At 44.3% G+C, this 17,088-nt stretch overlaps 1 protein-coding gene across 1 annotated transcript in view; it reads right to left on the bottom strand.

Annotated features, from left to right (window-relative positions):
- Positions 1-1,757: 1,757 nt before the first annotated feature.
- The window catches only part of mybpc3 (myosin binding protein C3), a 36,483-nt gene continuing 21,152 nt past the window's right edge, over positions 1,758-17,088 (bottom strand). Inside the window, exons 19-29 of the mRNA XM_072718376.1 lie at positions 16,324-16,428; positions 15,861-16,049; positions 13,974-14,108; positions 13,629-13,796; positions 9,490-9,578; positions 8,335-8,530; positions 7,394-7,533; positions 5,673-5,832; positions 5,315-5,451; positions 4,565-4,751; positions 1,758-2,180 (exon numbers count right to left, since the gene is read on the bottom strand). Coding sequence (XP_072574477.1) covers positions 2,149-2,180; positions 4,565-4,751; positions 5,315-5,451; positions 5,673-5,832; positions 7,394-7,533; positions 8,335-8,530; positions 9,490-9,578; positions 13,629-13,796; positions 13,974-14,108; positions 15,861-16,049; positions 16,324-16,428 — 1,538 coding nt within the window. The 3' untranslated portion in view covers positions 1,758-2,148. The remainder of the gene's footprint in view (positions 2,181-4,564; positions 4,752-5,314; positions 5,452-5,672; positions 5,833-7,393; positions 7,534-8,334; positions 8,531-9,489; positions 9,579-13,628; positions 13,797-13,973; positions 14,109-15,860; positions 16,050-16,323; positions 16,429-17,088) is intronic.

Below are 17,088 nucleotides of genomic sequence, written 5' to 3'. Positions count from 1 at the left end.
GGAGGGGGTGCCAAGGGGGACCCCAACCCCTGAGAAAGTCTCTGCATGGCGCTGTGGTGACCCTGTTCAGGACAAGCAGTTTAAAATGGTTGGATGAAAAATAATTTTTATTACCACAGCTGAATAATTGCAGCCTTCAAGGAAGGCTTTTTTCCCCTTCCCCTGGCATTTGTGATGTCACACTCAGGTACCTCCTACCCCCATGCTGTGGGCATCCAGCAGCTGGCGTGCTCTGTCTGCTCTCTGAAGAGCAATATGATGAATATTGTCACTGTGATCATCACCAGCTGCTCTCCAAAGACAGAGGATCAAGAACTCCTAATTCGCTACGTCCGAGTCATTTAGGCCGTGACACTCATGTTCGGGCTAATTGCCCTTGGAGGCCGTCAATGGCTCTATAAGGATTGACACTATGATTAGGAGGAAAAAATTGTTTGGTACCCCCCCCCCACCCCCGCTAAATTTAGTTGTTGATCTCAGAGGATTTCAGAGATTCTTTTTAATGGTGTTGAGTTCTTTGGAACACTTTGAGGCAACTGTTTCTAAAAAGTAATTGAATTTTTGTGATACATTTAATTAAAATGGGGATGTACTTGTATTTGATTCTCTTCTGGCTCATGTTTCAATTTAATCATCTGAAGTTCATGTCAGCTGTGGTGCTTTAATAAGAAGCAATCAGAAAATGGTGGATATAAAAAATATTTATAAAATAGTCATTACTGAACTTAAAAGTGGTATGTCACTAAGTGTATATATTTTTTTAATTACACAAATGACATAAGTTGCTCCATGGATATGTGAACATTACAAAGATGATTTTTCTTTTAAAGAAAGAGCTGGACTAGAAAGCTATAGAGAGCTACAGAGGAGACCCACAATGGGCAAGTTCAACAAATGAGAAACGCTTGAACATGGCCTGTATATGCAGCAAGGGACACCGACCAAAGTACGAGTTGACATACCTCGGCTTCAAAGAAATATGAGGCAAAATGAACATGCTGTATGATGTTCAGACCACTGCATTTCGAAGGTGAACATTTTTGTTATCAGTCCCTTTAAGGAAAATAGTGTATAAAAATAAGCATGGTCGCCTTGGCGTGAGATGGAGAGATTTTTGTAAAAAATAATGCAAGCAGATTGAATTGCCCTTAAATCAAGATCATGGCAAAGACATATTGTGTGTCATTATCAAATCTGTGTGTAAAAATAATATTAGGAATGTTTGTTATTGCTGTAGTGTATATATATATTGCACTACATTTATTAATTTCACATGGTTTGATATGTATGTTCTTTCTCAGCATTTCTGGGAGAAAAGTGTTTACGGCAATGCTGTTGGGATGCAAGCACAGGATTGCATTGCGATTGCGGGGGGGCAGCTGGTGCATCAAGGCTGGGAGGCAGCGTGCCTTTGCGTGCTCACATTCTGGCCACCCTTCCCAACAAAGCCTCTCTAATACCCTCCCACCTCCCACATTTGACACCCAAACTGCCACCCCAAGCAGCCCAGATACGTCGCACCCTCCATGAAAGGAAACGAAATACCTCTGCTTTAAAAATGCCCGGTTGGGGCCTTTCGTGGTTGTCGTTCCTTCACTGGTCTCCCCCTCCATGACCCCTTGCTTTTATTAGTATTAATCCCCCCCGTGCCTCTCTGTCCATGACAAGGCCAAGCCATCCACTGTGTTGAAGTCATCAAGCTCACTTCTGGGGCTTGTTTGCCCAAATGTGAAATTATTTACTGTAGAGCAAAAGTATAACTAGTTTAATCTATCCTTTATTGGGCTCAATGTACTGCTGTTGACAAGAGGACAAAAGAAACTTCTTACAGCATGTCTTCAAGCTTCAAAGCTACTTCATTAATTTCAATAAATTACACAGAAATACATATCCTAGATGAGCTTAGAAAGGTCAAAAAAGCAAAAGGCTCATTCTTGACAGATTCCACTGTTTGCACATTTGAACATGCATTAATGTGTTCTCAAGTTTCATATGCTAGTCGCTTTAAATAACTGAAAGTGTAGAGATGACCACTGGAAGGGAAAGACATTCATGGCGAAGCAGATTCCTCCTATAGACGGTGACATTTTGGTGTTCCAGGATGCAAGATCCCCCCCCCCAACCCCTCCCGCCAAATGGATCTTCTCCTCATTTCTTTGTGTCTTCTTTGGTGATTTGAGCTGAAAAGCAAAGCAGAGTGAATTTCCTATTTCACAAGACCCAACAGCATAGACTACCTACATGATGCACAGCTTCTCAGTTGCACTGTAAATTCTATAACGTAACCATGGTGATCAGTAGACGACCCTGACCCCCAAGTATCAAAAATTGCTTCCGTAGTCAAGTGATCCATAGTCTCTCAAGGGCACCGCCAGACACAGGAGACTTTAAACAAAAGAGTTAGACAAATAAATAAACGTAAATGCTCTGACTATGCAAAAAATTGGGGGGTTCCCCAGGGAAATTATATAATCGCACCGCAAACATAAGATTTCCATGAACTGCCACACTACCCCTTAACCTAAGCATATTACTTCAATAGAGAAAAGCCTGAGCAAACAGCAGGAAATAGGTTCTGACTGTCAGGGCGAATTTTGTTAACATTTCCATTATGACATCATAAATTAGGAAAAAGAGGCAGAGAGTGGGTGGAGGTGAGGCCTGGATGAATAGGCAGCACAAACTTAAAATGGTTTGTTGGGTTTTTTATACAAAACAAAAGGTCAACAAACAGTTCCATCTGAAACAGTGACATGACGACTGTGTAGGTGGATATGGAAGCTGCTTTCAGCTGATGTGTCTTGGCTAAGATCATAAAAAAAAAAAACTTTCTTCCTGGAGCTGCATCCAGCTCAGTGACATACTAACCATCTCCCCTTGCAGGTACATGCATGTGTGAATAGTAGCTGTCCCATATCCACGGAAGAGCTGACTTTCTCTGGATTTGCACCTGTGCACTGCAAGCCTTTGTGCTCAGTCTGCTAATTATGCACACCAGCTGGTCAGGCTGTGTTCCGCATTTCATAGAGATGCTCCTGTATGATTGAAAAGCTTTACAGTTAAAGTTTTAGCCAAGTGAATAAGTCAAACCATCCTTAATATCGGTTAATTTGATTTTCACTTTCTGGTGTAATGTTACGTTATTGGGATTATTTGAATCTCTAAAGTAAACATACAATTGGTAAGGCAGCAGTCGCTGCACTTCTTCCAATCAGGGTTCGTACACATTTTTACCATTACATTTCCATGACTTTTCCATGACTTAAAGGTAAATATTCATGACTTAATAAACAGTAGTTCTGAGGCACTCACAAGGAATATAAGTTTTAAAAGCCTTTATTTAAACTTGGCTATCCATTAAAAACATGCCAACATGTTTCAGCCTCTGTGGCCTTCTTCAGGGCAAAAAAATGCTGTTAAATTTGTGGTGGAGGAGAGGGAAGTACTGCAGCTGGCAGAGGGTATCATGACATTAGTCACCTGGGTGAAAAAGCCAGCGATCGGGTTGGAAGCTGACTGTTGCGCAGCTGCAGCGGCAGACTGGTGCTTTGCACCTTTAGCATGGCTAGATAGCGCTGCTTCTCCCATGTTCGAAATGTCGACGTTTTATGGCAAAGTCTACATTTTGCTCGTCCCGGGTCCTGGTCTTTCTCAAGCCATGCATTATACTTTTCAGATTGAAGCCAAACATTATTAAAGCGACATTTTCCCGGCATTGTTTATTTTTGCTCAGCTGCAACTGAGTTGCCCCAAGCAGAGAACATGTCACGTGATCCCTGTCAGCACAAGTACGTAGGCAATACGTCGCATAAACGGCGGATGGTCGCATTTGGATCGCGTTCCATTACGAAGCATCGCGTTTTATTCGCGAAAACGTCGGATCGTCGCGGTGTTGAAAAGTGTTGCTCGCTTAAACGCCCAATGTGCAAATGACTGAAAAGCTACTAAATAACGACCTTAAAAAAACTTATCAGCGACGTAGCGCCGACGTACTTGTGCTGACTGGGATGTGACTGATCGCCCGAACGAAAAAAATATTGCAATTTGAAAACCAATATTATCAACTGAACAAATTCAAGTACACGGATATTTTTGAAAAACAAATTTCCATGACTTTTCCAAAACTTTCTGAGTTTATTCATTTTCCAAAACTTTTCCAGGCCTGGAAATTGCCATTTTAAAATTCCATGACTTTTCCAGGTTTTTCATGACCGTACGAACCCTGTCCAATAGTTACAAATCCTAATTCCTATACATAATTTAAGTAGCTAAATATGGTATGGATATAAATATCTATACACTATGTAGCTACATTATTTGCTACATGATCCTCTTCTTTAAAGATATTAATATCCCCTAGATGCACTTTCATATAAGACTTCATTTTTGACAAATATGCACATAAAGCTCATTTACCAAGCAGTAGGTCATGGTTAAGTGTAGTGCAATAAATGCCTTTCACAACTTTATCTGTAAGAAACTGTGCATTTTACTGAGGATCTGCTGAAGCTGGGTTGGCCTGTGATGTCTGGCCTGTAGACTGTAAGCTCACGCTGATACTCACGTCGGACCTCCAGCTTGCACTCCACAATGTCCTCCCCAGAGTCGTTGACCGCCTTACATGTGTAGACACCCCCGTCAAAAGGACAGGGCTTCCGGATCTCCAGAGTGAGGACACCCTGCTTGCTGAACATCCTGTACTTGGCCTCGTTGGAGATGTCCATCTTGTTCTTGTACCAGGTCACTTTGGGCTAAGAGTTTAAAAGAGTATTTAAAATCCACCCATCCAAGTGCGTTATTCTCATCGTTATTATTTTGAACAGTCCCTTAGTGGCAGTGGTGACCTAATGGTTAGGGATGTGCCCTTGTAATTGAACGATCGCTGGTTTGAATTCCCAACCAGCAAGGTACTGTCCCCAAGCACTGCTCCCTGGGTGCTGAATCACCTCCCCCTGCTGTCATAATGTGACATGTTGGTTAAATGCAGAGAACACAATTTGTTGTCGTCATATGGTGTGTCAAGGAAGACAACTAATCACTTTCCATTATGTGAATGATCTATGAAGCATGATTTACATATACAAGTTGTTTGGATATGTTCATATACGTGTACCTGAATATAAATACAAACTAAAGGATAACAGAACCAAAAAGAAATGTAGTACGATATGTTGTACGATTTTTCCAGGTCTAAAAAAGGGCCTGTTTCTTATTCTTTCAATCACTTATACACCTTCTAATGCTTTGGTTTACTATTACTGTAATAATGAACAAAGAAGCATAATCACTGGTCATTCTGATCTGGCTATCTTACCTTGGGAATCCCCCGTACGGAGCAGCTCAGCGTAGCATTGTAGCCCGCAATGACTGAGCGGTTCACTAAGGGGTGGGTAAATTTCGGCGCTTCCGAGAAGTCTGGGTCTTTGTAGCTGGGTGGTTTGTACACAATTCCTGAGAACAACAGTAGAAATAAAGTCTTCTTCCTCTTTTTGTCTTTGTGTCTGGGGGCATATGATAAATTTAGACCTATCTCCCCATGCGCTTTTTTTTTTTTTAAAGATGATTTACAATCTGGACTGAACACAAGCTACTATAGTTGTCTATTAGATCTTCAGTAAGAGCTGACAGATGGTTGAATGTCTGTCTCTGAAGACAGAAGCTTTTAAGCAAACCTGTTTTCTGGATGTAGGCGCTGTCCTTGGAGAAGCAGGGTTCTGGACTCAGACCCACCATGTTGATAGCATAGATGCGGAAAACATACTCGTTGCCCATGATGAGGTCAGACACCACACAGTTGGTGCGTCTGTATTGGTCGTATACAGTGTACCACTCCTGTAGAGGGTAGACCATACGTATTCAAGGCACCAAGCAGAGTTTTGCACCATGTTAATGCTTCTGTTGAATATAACTTGCTATCATAAGACATTATTGTGAGATAACATGGATATTAATATCAAAATACATCAAAGAGATTCATATATAAAAGGAAGGTGCTTTGACACTTACACTTAATGGTTTTTAGTAATGGCTCTCAAATGGCAATTTGAAACTTCTCAGTGAGAAAATCAAAGTTCAGACTGGGCTGTATGTCATATGTTTCCTGACTGCCTTACAGCAGCAATTCTTAACATATAAGTCTCAATATATGTTCATGGCATTCCACCCTATCCATGTTTCATTTCTGCAAAATGGGTTGGGTGGTATATCCCAGGGGGGTACAGCTGTTTCTGCAGCACAATGCCTGTTTGTTTACTCATTCATTTATTTATTTGCATGTTTCCCTCTGGTGTTGACTCCAAACAGCTGTGCTTTATTTTAATTCCGGCCCACTTTATTAGTTCCATTTCCAATACAAATAAAGCCCTTATTCCGTCCTCCTATCACCATGCGATCACATGGTTGTATTTGTCGTACTCCCTGGTCCTGCAGCGATCGATCCACATCTTTTTGCTTCAATTCCTGCATGGGGCTGGTCGATCCTATAGGTAACGTGAGCGGCTGCCTTGGGCACCAACGTCTGGAGGCACTGACTTAGCCAGCCGATTTCACGTGCACACGGTGCTCACCATCAGAGAAAAATGGCTTGCACGCACCCCTAGGCGTACTGGCCCCCCCTCTCTGCTGGCAGTAAAGATCAGCTACACGATGTTGGGGCGGCAGCTTCTGAGGGTGACACCAACTAAGCCAGCCAATCAACCAACGAGAGGCACAAAGGAAATGAGCTAAATGGGCCCCCTTAAAAGTACCTGCACCCTCTGCAGTGCTGCCACAGACCAACTGTGCAATATGGGGGGGGGGGAGCTGTTCAGGATGACGTTTGGTTGTACGGTGTGACCAAAAAAAAAAAAACTGGACTAAAACTAAAACACACTTTTAAATTTATTTTTTTTTCCATTGACGGAAACAATTGCCTAAAATTATGACATTTTCCGGCTGTCACAATCCAGGAGATTATTGGTGTGAACCTTTCAGCTTAGACACAGAATGAGGGTCTTCTCGGGGATTGAGGGATAGCTCTGACTCAAGCCTCTGTCAGTTTGCTGACAGAGCACTGCGTTCCTCTGGCCAGCAGGGCTACAAGGGCGAGGTAAAGATACCCCTGACAATGACACAGCTTTAGCCCCTGGCATAGTGCACATGCACCTTCAATTATAGCTCAGCGCTGGGAACTTTCACAGCTACTCATGGTATGAAAGACTGGCGGTCACCCTGGAATTAGCAGAGGTATCTTTTTGGTGAAAGCATGGATTCACAAGAACATCATAATTAACACCTACAGAAGTGATCTTTCCACAGCAGTGTTTTACATCATGTCTCATCTAGGTCTAAACTGATGTTTGAAAAATGTTGTCTACTAAGGGTGAAGGAGTTGCGTGCTCATTGTCACACCTACCATGGTCTTCTTGTCTGCCTTCTGGACGGTGTAGCCTGTTATTTCACAGTTCCCGTTGTCCTTTGGTGGTTTCCACTCAAGAGCCACATTGAAGCCCCAAACATCTGTGATTTTTACATTTTCAGGTGGGCCAGGTAAGTCTGTCAAGTGCAAGGAAACCATTGGCATTTATAATTCTAATATTTAAGCAACATCATTACTAAAATGTCTGAAGTGGTTAAATCAGAATTGTGAGTAAGATACAGCATTGATAAATACACTGTCTGTTTCATTTTGCTTTTTTAAAGTGTGTATCACTAGTTCTAGTTCACCTTCGTCAGGACTATTTGGTGTCTATGAGAAAAGACATTTTCTTCCATAAAATGCCCTGTTACCCTGGCCTGGAGTTTGTGTACAGACAAATAATGTAGCAAAAATGTAAGCTAATTCGAGAGTTTATGTGACTTTCTGGACTTCCTCAGACTCCACTGCCTAGTTTGGCCAGCGAGAGGATCATGCGTTCACTCCCTCTTGGCTCAGTCAGCTGTTCTGATTGCTCTCCCTTCAAATGAACAGACAGTGACTGAGACTATCCCTGGAAGGCCCTGCCTCTGCAACGATATCTTTATTTAGGTTTGCCTTTGTTCTATAATGAGGGTTCTAAATTATCTGTAAGAAATGTAGGAGGAACTGAGTATAACTGCCTTCTCTTCTCCCTATGCATTAATACAAAATTGACAGCGATCTCCATCTTTTCATATAGACCAGGATTACATCTTCTAATCTTTTGGTTACTAAGCAGTACTCCACAGCCATTGTAACATATAGAGATACAAGATATTATTGCCTAGGGGTCTAGAATGTCTAGCTTTAAAAAAATAAGGTTTCAAAGCAATAGAATGAAAATGCTTATATTGTGACTGGATGACATTCAGGACAAGATGAAGGGCATTAATGCTCACCTACAATCTGAATGGTTATACTTGCTCTATCCTCCACGTTCTCAATCTGCAGGTGCACCTCATACTTTCCCGAATCCTTACGTTCAGACTTGCGAATAAAGAGGATGGTGTCGGTGTCGCTGTTCCGGGTGTTGACCTGCTTGGGGTCTACAGGCTCAGCCTCTTTTGTCCAGGTGACTTTGGGCCTAGGTTTGCCCTGCGAAAAATGTTGGCAGGAATGTGGGCAGAAATGTATAGTTCAGGTCCAGAAAGTAAAAATCCAGATCAAGATTTTGTTTCAACCAACCAGCTGAGTGTAAAACGTCACACTCACAAAGCACACAACTGATTGACTGAAAAAAAATCTTGGTGTGGATTTTTACTTTCTGGTCTAGAACTATCCAGCTCTGCCTTTCTGTGACCTCTGCAAGTGCTTGAGAAGTAATTTGGTTTTACAACAAATGAAAATGTAAGACACAGGGTTTGTCCATGAGAGATCATACGTGTCATTTTCTTCCATCTTTCTAGAGTGCTAAACTGGTAACAGCTAGAGTGCTAAACTGGTAACAGCTAGAGTGCTAAAGAAGTCCAGGTCCTTGACAGGTTTTTTTGTTGACATTCTCTTCTTGAAGCTCTCACAAATGTGCTTTTGGCTTTTTAATATGAAGGACTTACGATGCCTTTGATATGTAGAGTTTATTGAAGGACTAACGATGCCTTTGATGTGTAGAGTTTATTAAAGATACGCACGGTTCTTAGGTAATCAAACACCCAGACTTTTCCAGAGCCGTACACACATCACTCCTACATGTGGGAAATACCCTGCATTGCAATGAGAAGGCACATGACCGCATTTTCCTGAGAACAGTACTGCAGATTAGAGTCAATCATTTAAATCTGAATACCAAACCTACAAACGGTATTATGCTGACAGTACTGTATTGTGTGATTATAGAGTATTTTATCAAAGTTTGGAGCCTCTGTGGTTATTTATACCAGAGAAAAACAGAGAGTTAATAAAGCCACATGAGTTATACATGAGAACTACAAGCTCTGTTAAAGATTTAGTCTTTTTTACTTAGTTTTCTTGTTCTGCATCTGTGACATTCCCACAGTCTGCCATACAAGCACGACGCAACAGCTTCCAGTTCTTGCTTCCATGGTTCCATAGCTTACCTGGAATGGAATAACCAGGTTTATTGAATCCCCAACCCTTTTGATCACAGTTTGGCGGAGATTTCGTGGAATCCATATTTTAGGCCGTTCTACAAAAAAAAAACAACCAAAAGTCAAATAAATAAGCAAATAAACAAATGTTCCATACAGGCCCAGCACCACTACCTGCTGCCCAGCTGTGTTCTGAAATATCACGAAAGGCCTGGCTTCTTACATCTCTCTCAGAATGGTCTTGCACTTGGTGTGCTTTAAGGCCTAGTTAGGTGGTAATATTGGTGTAGGAAATGGAGAGAGGAATCTACCCAAAAGATTTTCTTCACTGTTGCCTGTGGTATCTTACAAATTCCATTAAGTTAATGGGATGATAGCTAAGGCAGATAGATATTTGCACCACTATCTTGACTCTGTGTAGTCATTTACTGGAAATTATTTAGCAGGGGAGAGATGCTGCAAGCTTACCAGGGGTTGGAGAGGACAGCAGTGCAGACTCACGCATAATCTCCCGGATTGTGACAGGTTAGGTGCAGACTCACACAGAATCTCCCGGATTGTGACAGGTTAGGTGCAGACTCACGCATAATCTCCCGGATTGTGACAGGTTAGGTGCAGACTCACGCATAAACTCCCGGATTGTGACAGGTTGGGTGCAGACTCACGCATAAACTCCCGGATTGTGACAGGATAGGTGCAGACTCCCGCATAATCTCCCGGATTGTGACAGGTTAGGTGCAGACTCACACATAATCTCCCGGATTGTGACAGGTTAGGTGCAGACTAACGCATAATCTCCCGGATTGTGACAGGTTGGGTGCAGACTCACGCATAATCTCCCGGATTGTGACAGGTTGGGTGCAGACTCACGCATAATCTCCCGGATTGTGACAGGTTAGGTGCAGACTCACGCATAATCTCCCGGATTGTGACAGGATAGGTGCAGACTCACGCATAAACTCCCGGATTGTGACAGGTTAGGTGCAGACTCCCGCATAATCTCCCGGATTGTGACAGGTTAGGTGCAGACTCACGCATAAACTCCCGGATTGTGACAGGTTGGGTGCAGACTCACGCATAATCTCCCGGATTGTGACAGGATAGGTGCAGACTCACGCATAAACTCCCGGATTGTGACCGGTTGGGTGCAGACTCACGCATAAACTCCCGGATTGTGACAGGTTCGGTGCAGACTCACGCATAATCTCCCGGATTGTGACCGGTTAGGTGCAGACTCACGCATAATCTCCCGGATTGTGACAGGTTCGGTGCAGACTCACGCATAAACTCCCGGATTGTGACAGGTTGGGTGCAGACTCACGCATAATCTCCCAGATTGTGACAGGATAGGTGCAGACTCCCGCATAATCTCCCGGATTGTGACAGGTTAGGTGCAGACTCACGCATAAACTCCCGGATTGTGACCGGTTGGGTGCAGACTCACGCATAAACTCCCGGATTGTGACAGGTTCGGTGCAGACTCACGCATAATCTCCCGGATTGTGACCGGTTAGGTGCAGACTCACGCATAATCTCCCGGATTGTGACCGGTTAGGTGCAGACTCACGCATAATCTCCCGGATTGTGACAGGTTAGGTGCAGACTCCCGCATAATCTCCCGGATTGTGACAGGATAGGTGCAGACTCACGCATAAACTCCCGGATTGTGACAGGTTGGGTGCAGACTCCCGCATAATCTCCCGGATTGTGACAGGATAGGTGCAGACTCACGCATAAACTCCCGGATTGTGACAGGTTGGGTGCAGACTCACGCATAAACTCCCGGATTGTGACAGGTTGGGTGCAGACTCCCGCATAATCTCCCGGATTGTGACAGGATAGGTGCAGACTCACGCATAAACTCCCGGATTGTGACAGGTTGGGTGCAGACTCCCGCATAATCTCCCGGATTGTGACAGGATAGGTGCAGACTCACGCATAAACTCCCGGATTGTGACAGGTTGGGTGCAGACTCACGCATAATCTCCCGGATTGTGACAGGTTGGGTGCAGACACGCATAATCTCCCGGATTGTGACAGGTTAGGTGCAGACTCCCGCATAATCTCCCGGATTGTGACAGGATAGGTGCAGACTCACGCATAAACTCCCGGATTGTGACAGGTTGGGTGCAGACTCATGCATAATCTCCCGGATTGTGACAGGATAGGTGCAGACTCCCACATAATCTCCCGGATTGTGACAGGTTAGGTGCAGACTCACGCATAAACTCCCGGATTGTGACCGGTTGGGTGCAGACTCACGCATAAACTCCCAGATTGTGACAGGTTCGGTGCAGACTCACGCATAATCTCCCGGATTGTGACCGGTTAGGTGCAGACTCACGCATAATCTCCCGGATTGTGACAGGTTAGGTGCAGACTCACGCATAATCTCCCGGATTGTGACAGGTTAGGTGCAGACTCACGCATAATCTCCCGGATTGTGACAGGTTTGGTGCAGACTCACGCATAATCTCCCGGATTGTGACAGGTTAGGTGCAGACTCACGCATAATTTCCCGGATTGTGACAGGTTGGGTGCAGACTCACGCATAATCTCCCGGATTGTGACAGGTTGGGTGCAGACTCCCGCATAATCTCCCGGATTGTGACAGGTTGGGTGCAGACTCACGCATAATCTCCCGGATTGTGACAGGTTAGGTGCAGACTCACGCATAATCTCCCGGATTGTGACAGGTTCGGTGCAGACTCACGCATAATCTCCCGGATTGTGACAGGTTAGGTGCAGACTCACGCATAAACTCCCGGATTGTGACAGGATAGGTGCAGACTCCCGCATAATCTCCCGGATTGTGACAGGATAGGTGCAGACTCACGCATAAACTCCCGGATTGTGACAGGTTAGGTGCAGACTCCCGCATAATCTCCCGGATTGTGACAGGATAGGTGCAGACTCACGCATAAACTCCCGGATTGTGACAGGTTAGGTGCAGACTCCCGCATAATCTCCCGGATTGTGACAGGTTGGGTGCAGACTCACGCATAATCTCCCGGATTGTGACAGGTTAGGTGCAGACTCACGCATAATCTCCCGGATTGTGACAGGTTCGGTGCAGACTCACGCATAATCTCCCGGATTGTGACAGGTTAGGTGCAGACTCACGCATAAACTCCCGGATTGTGACAGGATAGGTGCAGACTCCCGCATAATCTCCCGGATTGTGACAGGATAGGTGCAGACTCACGCATAAACTCCCGGATTGTGACAGGTTAGGTGCAGACTCCCGCATAATCTCCCGGATTGTGACAGGATAGGTGCAGACTCACGCATAAACTCCCGGATTGTGACAGGTTAGGTGCAGACTCCCGCATAATCTCCCGGATTGTGACAGGTTAGGTGCAGACTCACGCATAAACTCCCGGATTGTGACAGGTTTGGTGCAGACTCACGCATAATCTCCCGGATTGTGACAGGTTAGGTGCAGACTCACGCATAATCTCCCGGATTGTGACAGGTTGGGTGCAGACTCACGCATAATCTCCCGGATTGTGACAGGTTAGGTGCAGACTCACGCATAATCTCCTGGATTGTGACCGGTTGGGTGCAGACTCACGCATAATCTCCCGGATTGTGACAGGTTAGGTGCAGACTCACGCATAATCTCCCGGATTGTGACAGGTTAGGTGCAGACTCACGCATAATCTCCCGGATTGTGACAGGTTCGGTGCAGACTCACGCATAATCTCCCGGATTGTGACAGGTTAGGTGCAGACTCACGCATAATCTCCCGGATTGTGACAGGTTGGGTGCAGACTCACGCATAAACTCCCGGATTGTGACAGGTTGGGTGCAGACTCACGCATAAACTCCCGGATTGTGACCGGTTGGGTGCAGACTCCCGCATAATCTCCCGGATTGTGACAGGTTGGGTGCAGACTCACGCATAAACTCCCGGATTGTGACAGGTTTGGTGCAGACTCACGCATAATCTCCCGGATTGTGACAGGTTAGGTGCAGACTCACGCATAATCTCCCGGATTGTGACAGGTTGGGTGCAGACTCACGCATAAACTCCCGGATTGTGACAGGTTAGGTGCAGACTCACGCATAATCTCCCGGATTGTGACAGGTTGGGTGCAGACTCACGCATAATCTCCCGGATTGTGACAGGATAGGTGCAGACTCACGCATAATCTCCCGGATTGTGACAGGTTGGGCGAGTGTAGCGGGGGTGCTAGGGCCAGCCTCGTTATAAGCCCGAACGCGAAACTTCATCTTCTCCCCTGTCGGAAGATCACGGATGATTACCGATGTTCTCTCCGTCAGCCCCTCAAAGGCTGGCACCCAATCGTCGGCTGTAAAATGAGAGAAAAAGCATGACCCAATCAGATGTCAAGGAGGCTAAAAAGTGTAATCGTTCAATGCTTTGACACCTTAGGGAGCCTTGTGCGCCAAGGATAAGCTGGTGCAGTGAGAGATGTGCACTGGGTCATGTGTAGCATCATAGAGGGCATTTTAGCAGGGACACTCACTGCCATCCTTGCAGTACTCAACTCCATATCCTTGCAGGTTGGAGGACCCCATGCGCTCTGGGGCTTTCCACTTTAGGGAAATGGTGGTATCACTGATATCATCAACGCTCAGGCCAAGGGGCTCGCTCGTTGGAGCTGGGGGGGGGGGGGGGGGGAGAACGTGAGTAAGGGTCAAACATTATCATTCATTCGTGTCAACCAAAGTCTCACCATGATGTCTGAATGAATGATGTTCATCCTTTTATTGACGGAACTCAAATTACTGTTTAAAGAATTTCCCCCAGGGATCCATAAAGCTTATCTTATCTGAGCAGCATAAATCAATAGAGTTTAATGAAGGCTGGTCTGCTGTCTTTCGCTCAGAATGGCAGCCGTAGAATAAGCAAACCTGGAATCTTAATAGTATTACAGCCCTGCCAAATAAACATAACTGCCCCAGTTTGTTTACATTGGTACATAATTTAAGTTGCAAGCAATAGAAAAACCTAAGCAACTAATATAAACACAAGCCAAACACAACTTAAATTGTGACAATCACACCAATACTATACAGGTTGCACATAAGACCAAAAGCAAACAAAAACAACAATAATGTGCATTTGCTTCTTCAACAAATCAAAATACCATATTGAATAAAATGGAACCAGTTAAAACATTGGTATATTTCATTACAGAGAAAGCAAACATTTACAAATGCAGCTAAATAGCCCGTGTTCAATGGCCCATGTTTTAGTGTTAATATTTTCCTTTTTCCTTTGAACACATTATAGCTAAAAACAGAAGCCTACTGCCAACAGGTTCTGGTTCTGGTTCCGCCTCAGGCATGGGCTCTGCATCTGAAGGCATCTCCTCAATGGATGTGGCTCCTTCCTCTGCAGCTGGGCCTCCTTCAGCAGATGTGGGCTCCGGCTGGCCAGGTTCATCTGTCGGGGGCTGTTCTGGTGCAGGATCCCCTGTCTTCTTAGGGGCATCTTCAGGTGCGACTTCTAGTTCCAAGTGTCCTTCTTCCACTGGCTGCTTCTCTGCCATCTTGGGGAGCTTCGGCTTCGTCATGGCTCTTACAGGCACCTGAGTTTAGAGACTCTTCAGTACTGCTCTGCCCCCTGTGGCCCCTGGGCCAGCGTGTTTCCCTGGGATACGAGACGGTGGCCGTGGCAGCAGGGTGAGCTCTCTCTGCTGCAGTGTAGTCGGGCCTAACCTTGCAGCTCTCTAATATACATGTATTTATAGAGGTAAATGCTGGGCATAGTTTCCTAACCACCTGCTTGTGTGACCTCTGAACCTGCTGGATTAAAAACAGGCTCAGATGGATACCTCCGTGTTCACACCCATTGAACCAGGACCAGTAAGGGGAGGGGGGCCTCTCTGTACCCCATGCAGTTCACTTACTTACCATAATAAATCCCACAGGCTGTTGAGTTTTCCTACAGATGTATCTTCCTGAAACTGACTCCATGGTCCTTGATTAAGAAGTCTAAAGCTTGACCAATGACAATTTAGCTATATGTTGGAGGACTATGAAGCCCCACTCATGATGAAAATTATATGTCGTGGCCACGTGTTAATGTATCATGTGAATGATCATGATAAAAATTATATACATTGTAGGAACGATACATTAAAACATGGTCACGTTTTACTAATTCGTTCCCTCATTTTAATTAAATTGTGGCCATGTTTTACTCGGGGAACAAAAAAAATTTGGCAACAATTTAACAAAAATGAGGGAATGAATCTCCTATAATCTAAAACGTAGTCTTTGTAATGAATGAATAATAATTATTATTCCAATTGGAAAAGGATCGTGTGAACTGAAAAACTGTATATATGGGTCCAAGAGGGATGCCTCTTACAAGGTCAAAGGAGGTAAAAAATAAAGGGACTGACCAATCGGCACGAAGGGCTGGGAAGCAGGGCTGGGCTGGGACATGCCGATGGCATTGACCGCCAGGACTCGCATCTCATACAGCATCCCCTCTATCATCCTCTTGGCTTCATAGGTAAGCTCCTTATGTGGGTCGAAATTTAGCCTCATCCACCTGTAGCTCTTCTTCTTCTTCCTCTCCAGTACATAACCTAAGGGGAGATTTAAATATCTCTGATGATTCTGAAGATTTATGTCATATCAATAATTATAAAGGTCACAGAAAGGCTGATTCACATAACATTATGAAACCATGTTTCAATTTTGTAGGATCTCTACGTAAAATACCATAAAAAATAGTGGGAGGTCTACTCTTGGTTTCCTAATTAAAATCCAGGTATTGCAAACAAGAGAATTACCATAAGAGAAATTACATTTATCTTCAAATGTCAAAGTGTGTCACAGGTATATGTTGTTTATACTGACCAATTATAGGCTGGCCACCATCAAACAATGGTGGATCCCACTGGACGATACAGGAATCTTCCCCAACGCTCAGAATTCTGGGTGCCTGAGGGGGATCTGGCACATCTGGAAATAGGGAATACAATAAATGACTGACATGGACCGCAGCTACCATGCCGATGGTAGAAACATGGGAAGCCTTCAGTACTTTATATTTCCAGTTTACCAGAGTACCATTCTGATCATTTATTACCCATCTATTATTTTTGTTGGAGAATTTGATCTAATGGTAATAATTTAAAGATACTGAGGAATTCCAATTGAAAACAAATGTTTCATTATGTGAAAACACCCTTAGCATAAATGATGGATGAGGATACTGAAATTATTATTATTATTAATAATAATAATAATAATAATAATAATAATAAAAGTTTAAAATGACGTTAGCTCAATTCATCTACTCCAAATGATCAGCTGGTATTTTTCATGCTTGATGCCTTCAGTATAGCTAACAGCAGGCAGATAAAGGTAATTAAGCTCTCTTTATAGCTTAATCATGTGCTACTTCATAAACAAAAGAACAGGTCAAGGTGGCCATAATTTATGCATAAAAACACATGTAGCAATGGTGTCATCTGATGTTGTCTGGCTCTGGAGATGCAGAGGAATCTGTCTGGAGCTCGCTAGGGATGCAGGTCAATGTGCAGCAGAACCAGCTGTGCCGCTCAGCGTCACAAACAGTGGAAAGATGCCAGACTGACAGTCTGATGACTGTCCAATGAC

This window comes from Paramormyrops kingsleyae, chromosome 11 (genome assembly GCF_048594095.1).
Source record: "Paramormyrops kingsleyae isolate MSU_618 chromosome 11, PKINGS_0.4, whole genome shotgun sequence".
Classification (NCBI taxonomy): Eukaryota; Metazoa; Chordata; class Actinopteri; order Osteoglossiformes; family Mormyridae; genus Paramormyrops; species Paramormyrops kingsleyae.
The sequence above is the reverse complement of the archived record's forward strand: the minus strand, read 5'-3'. Positions and strand labels throughout refer to the sequence as shown.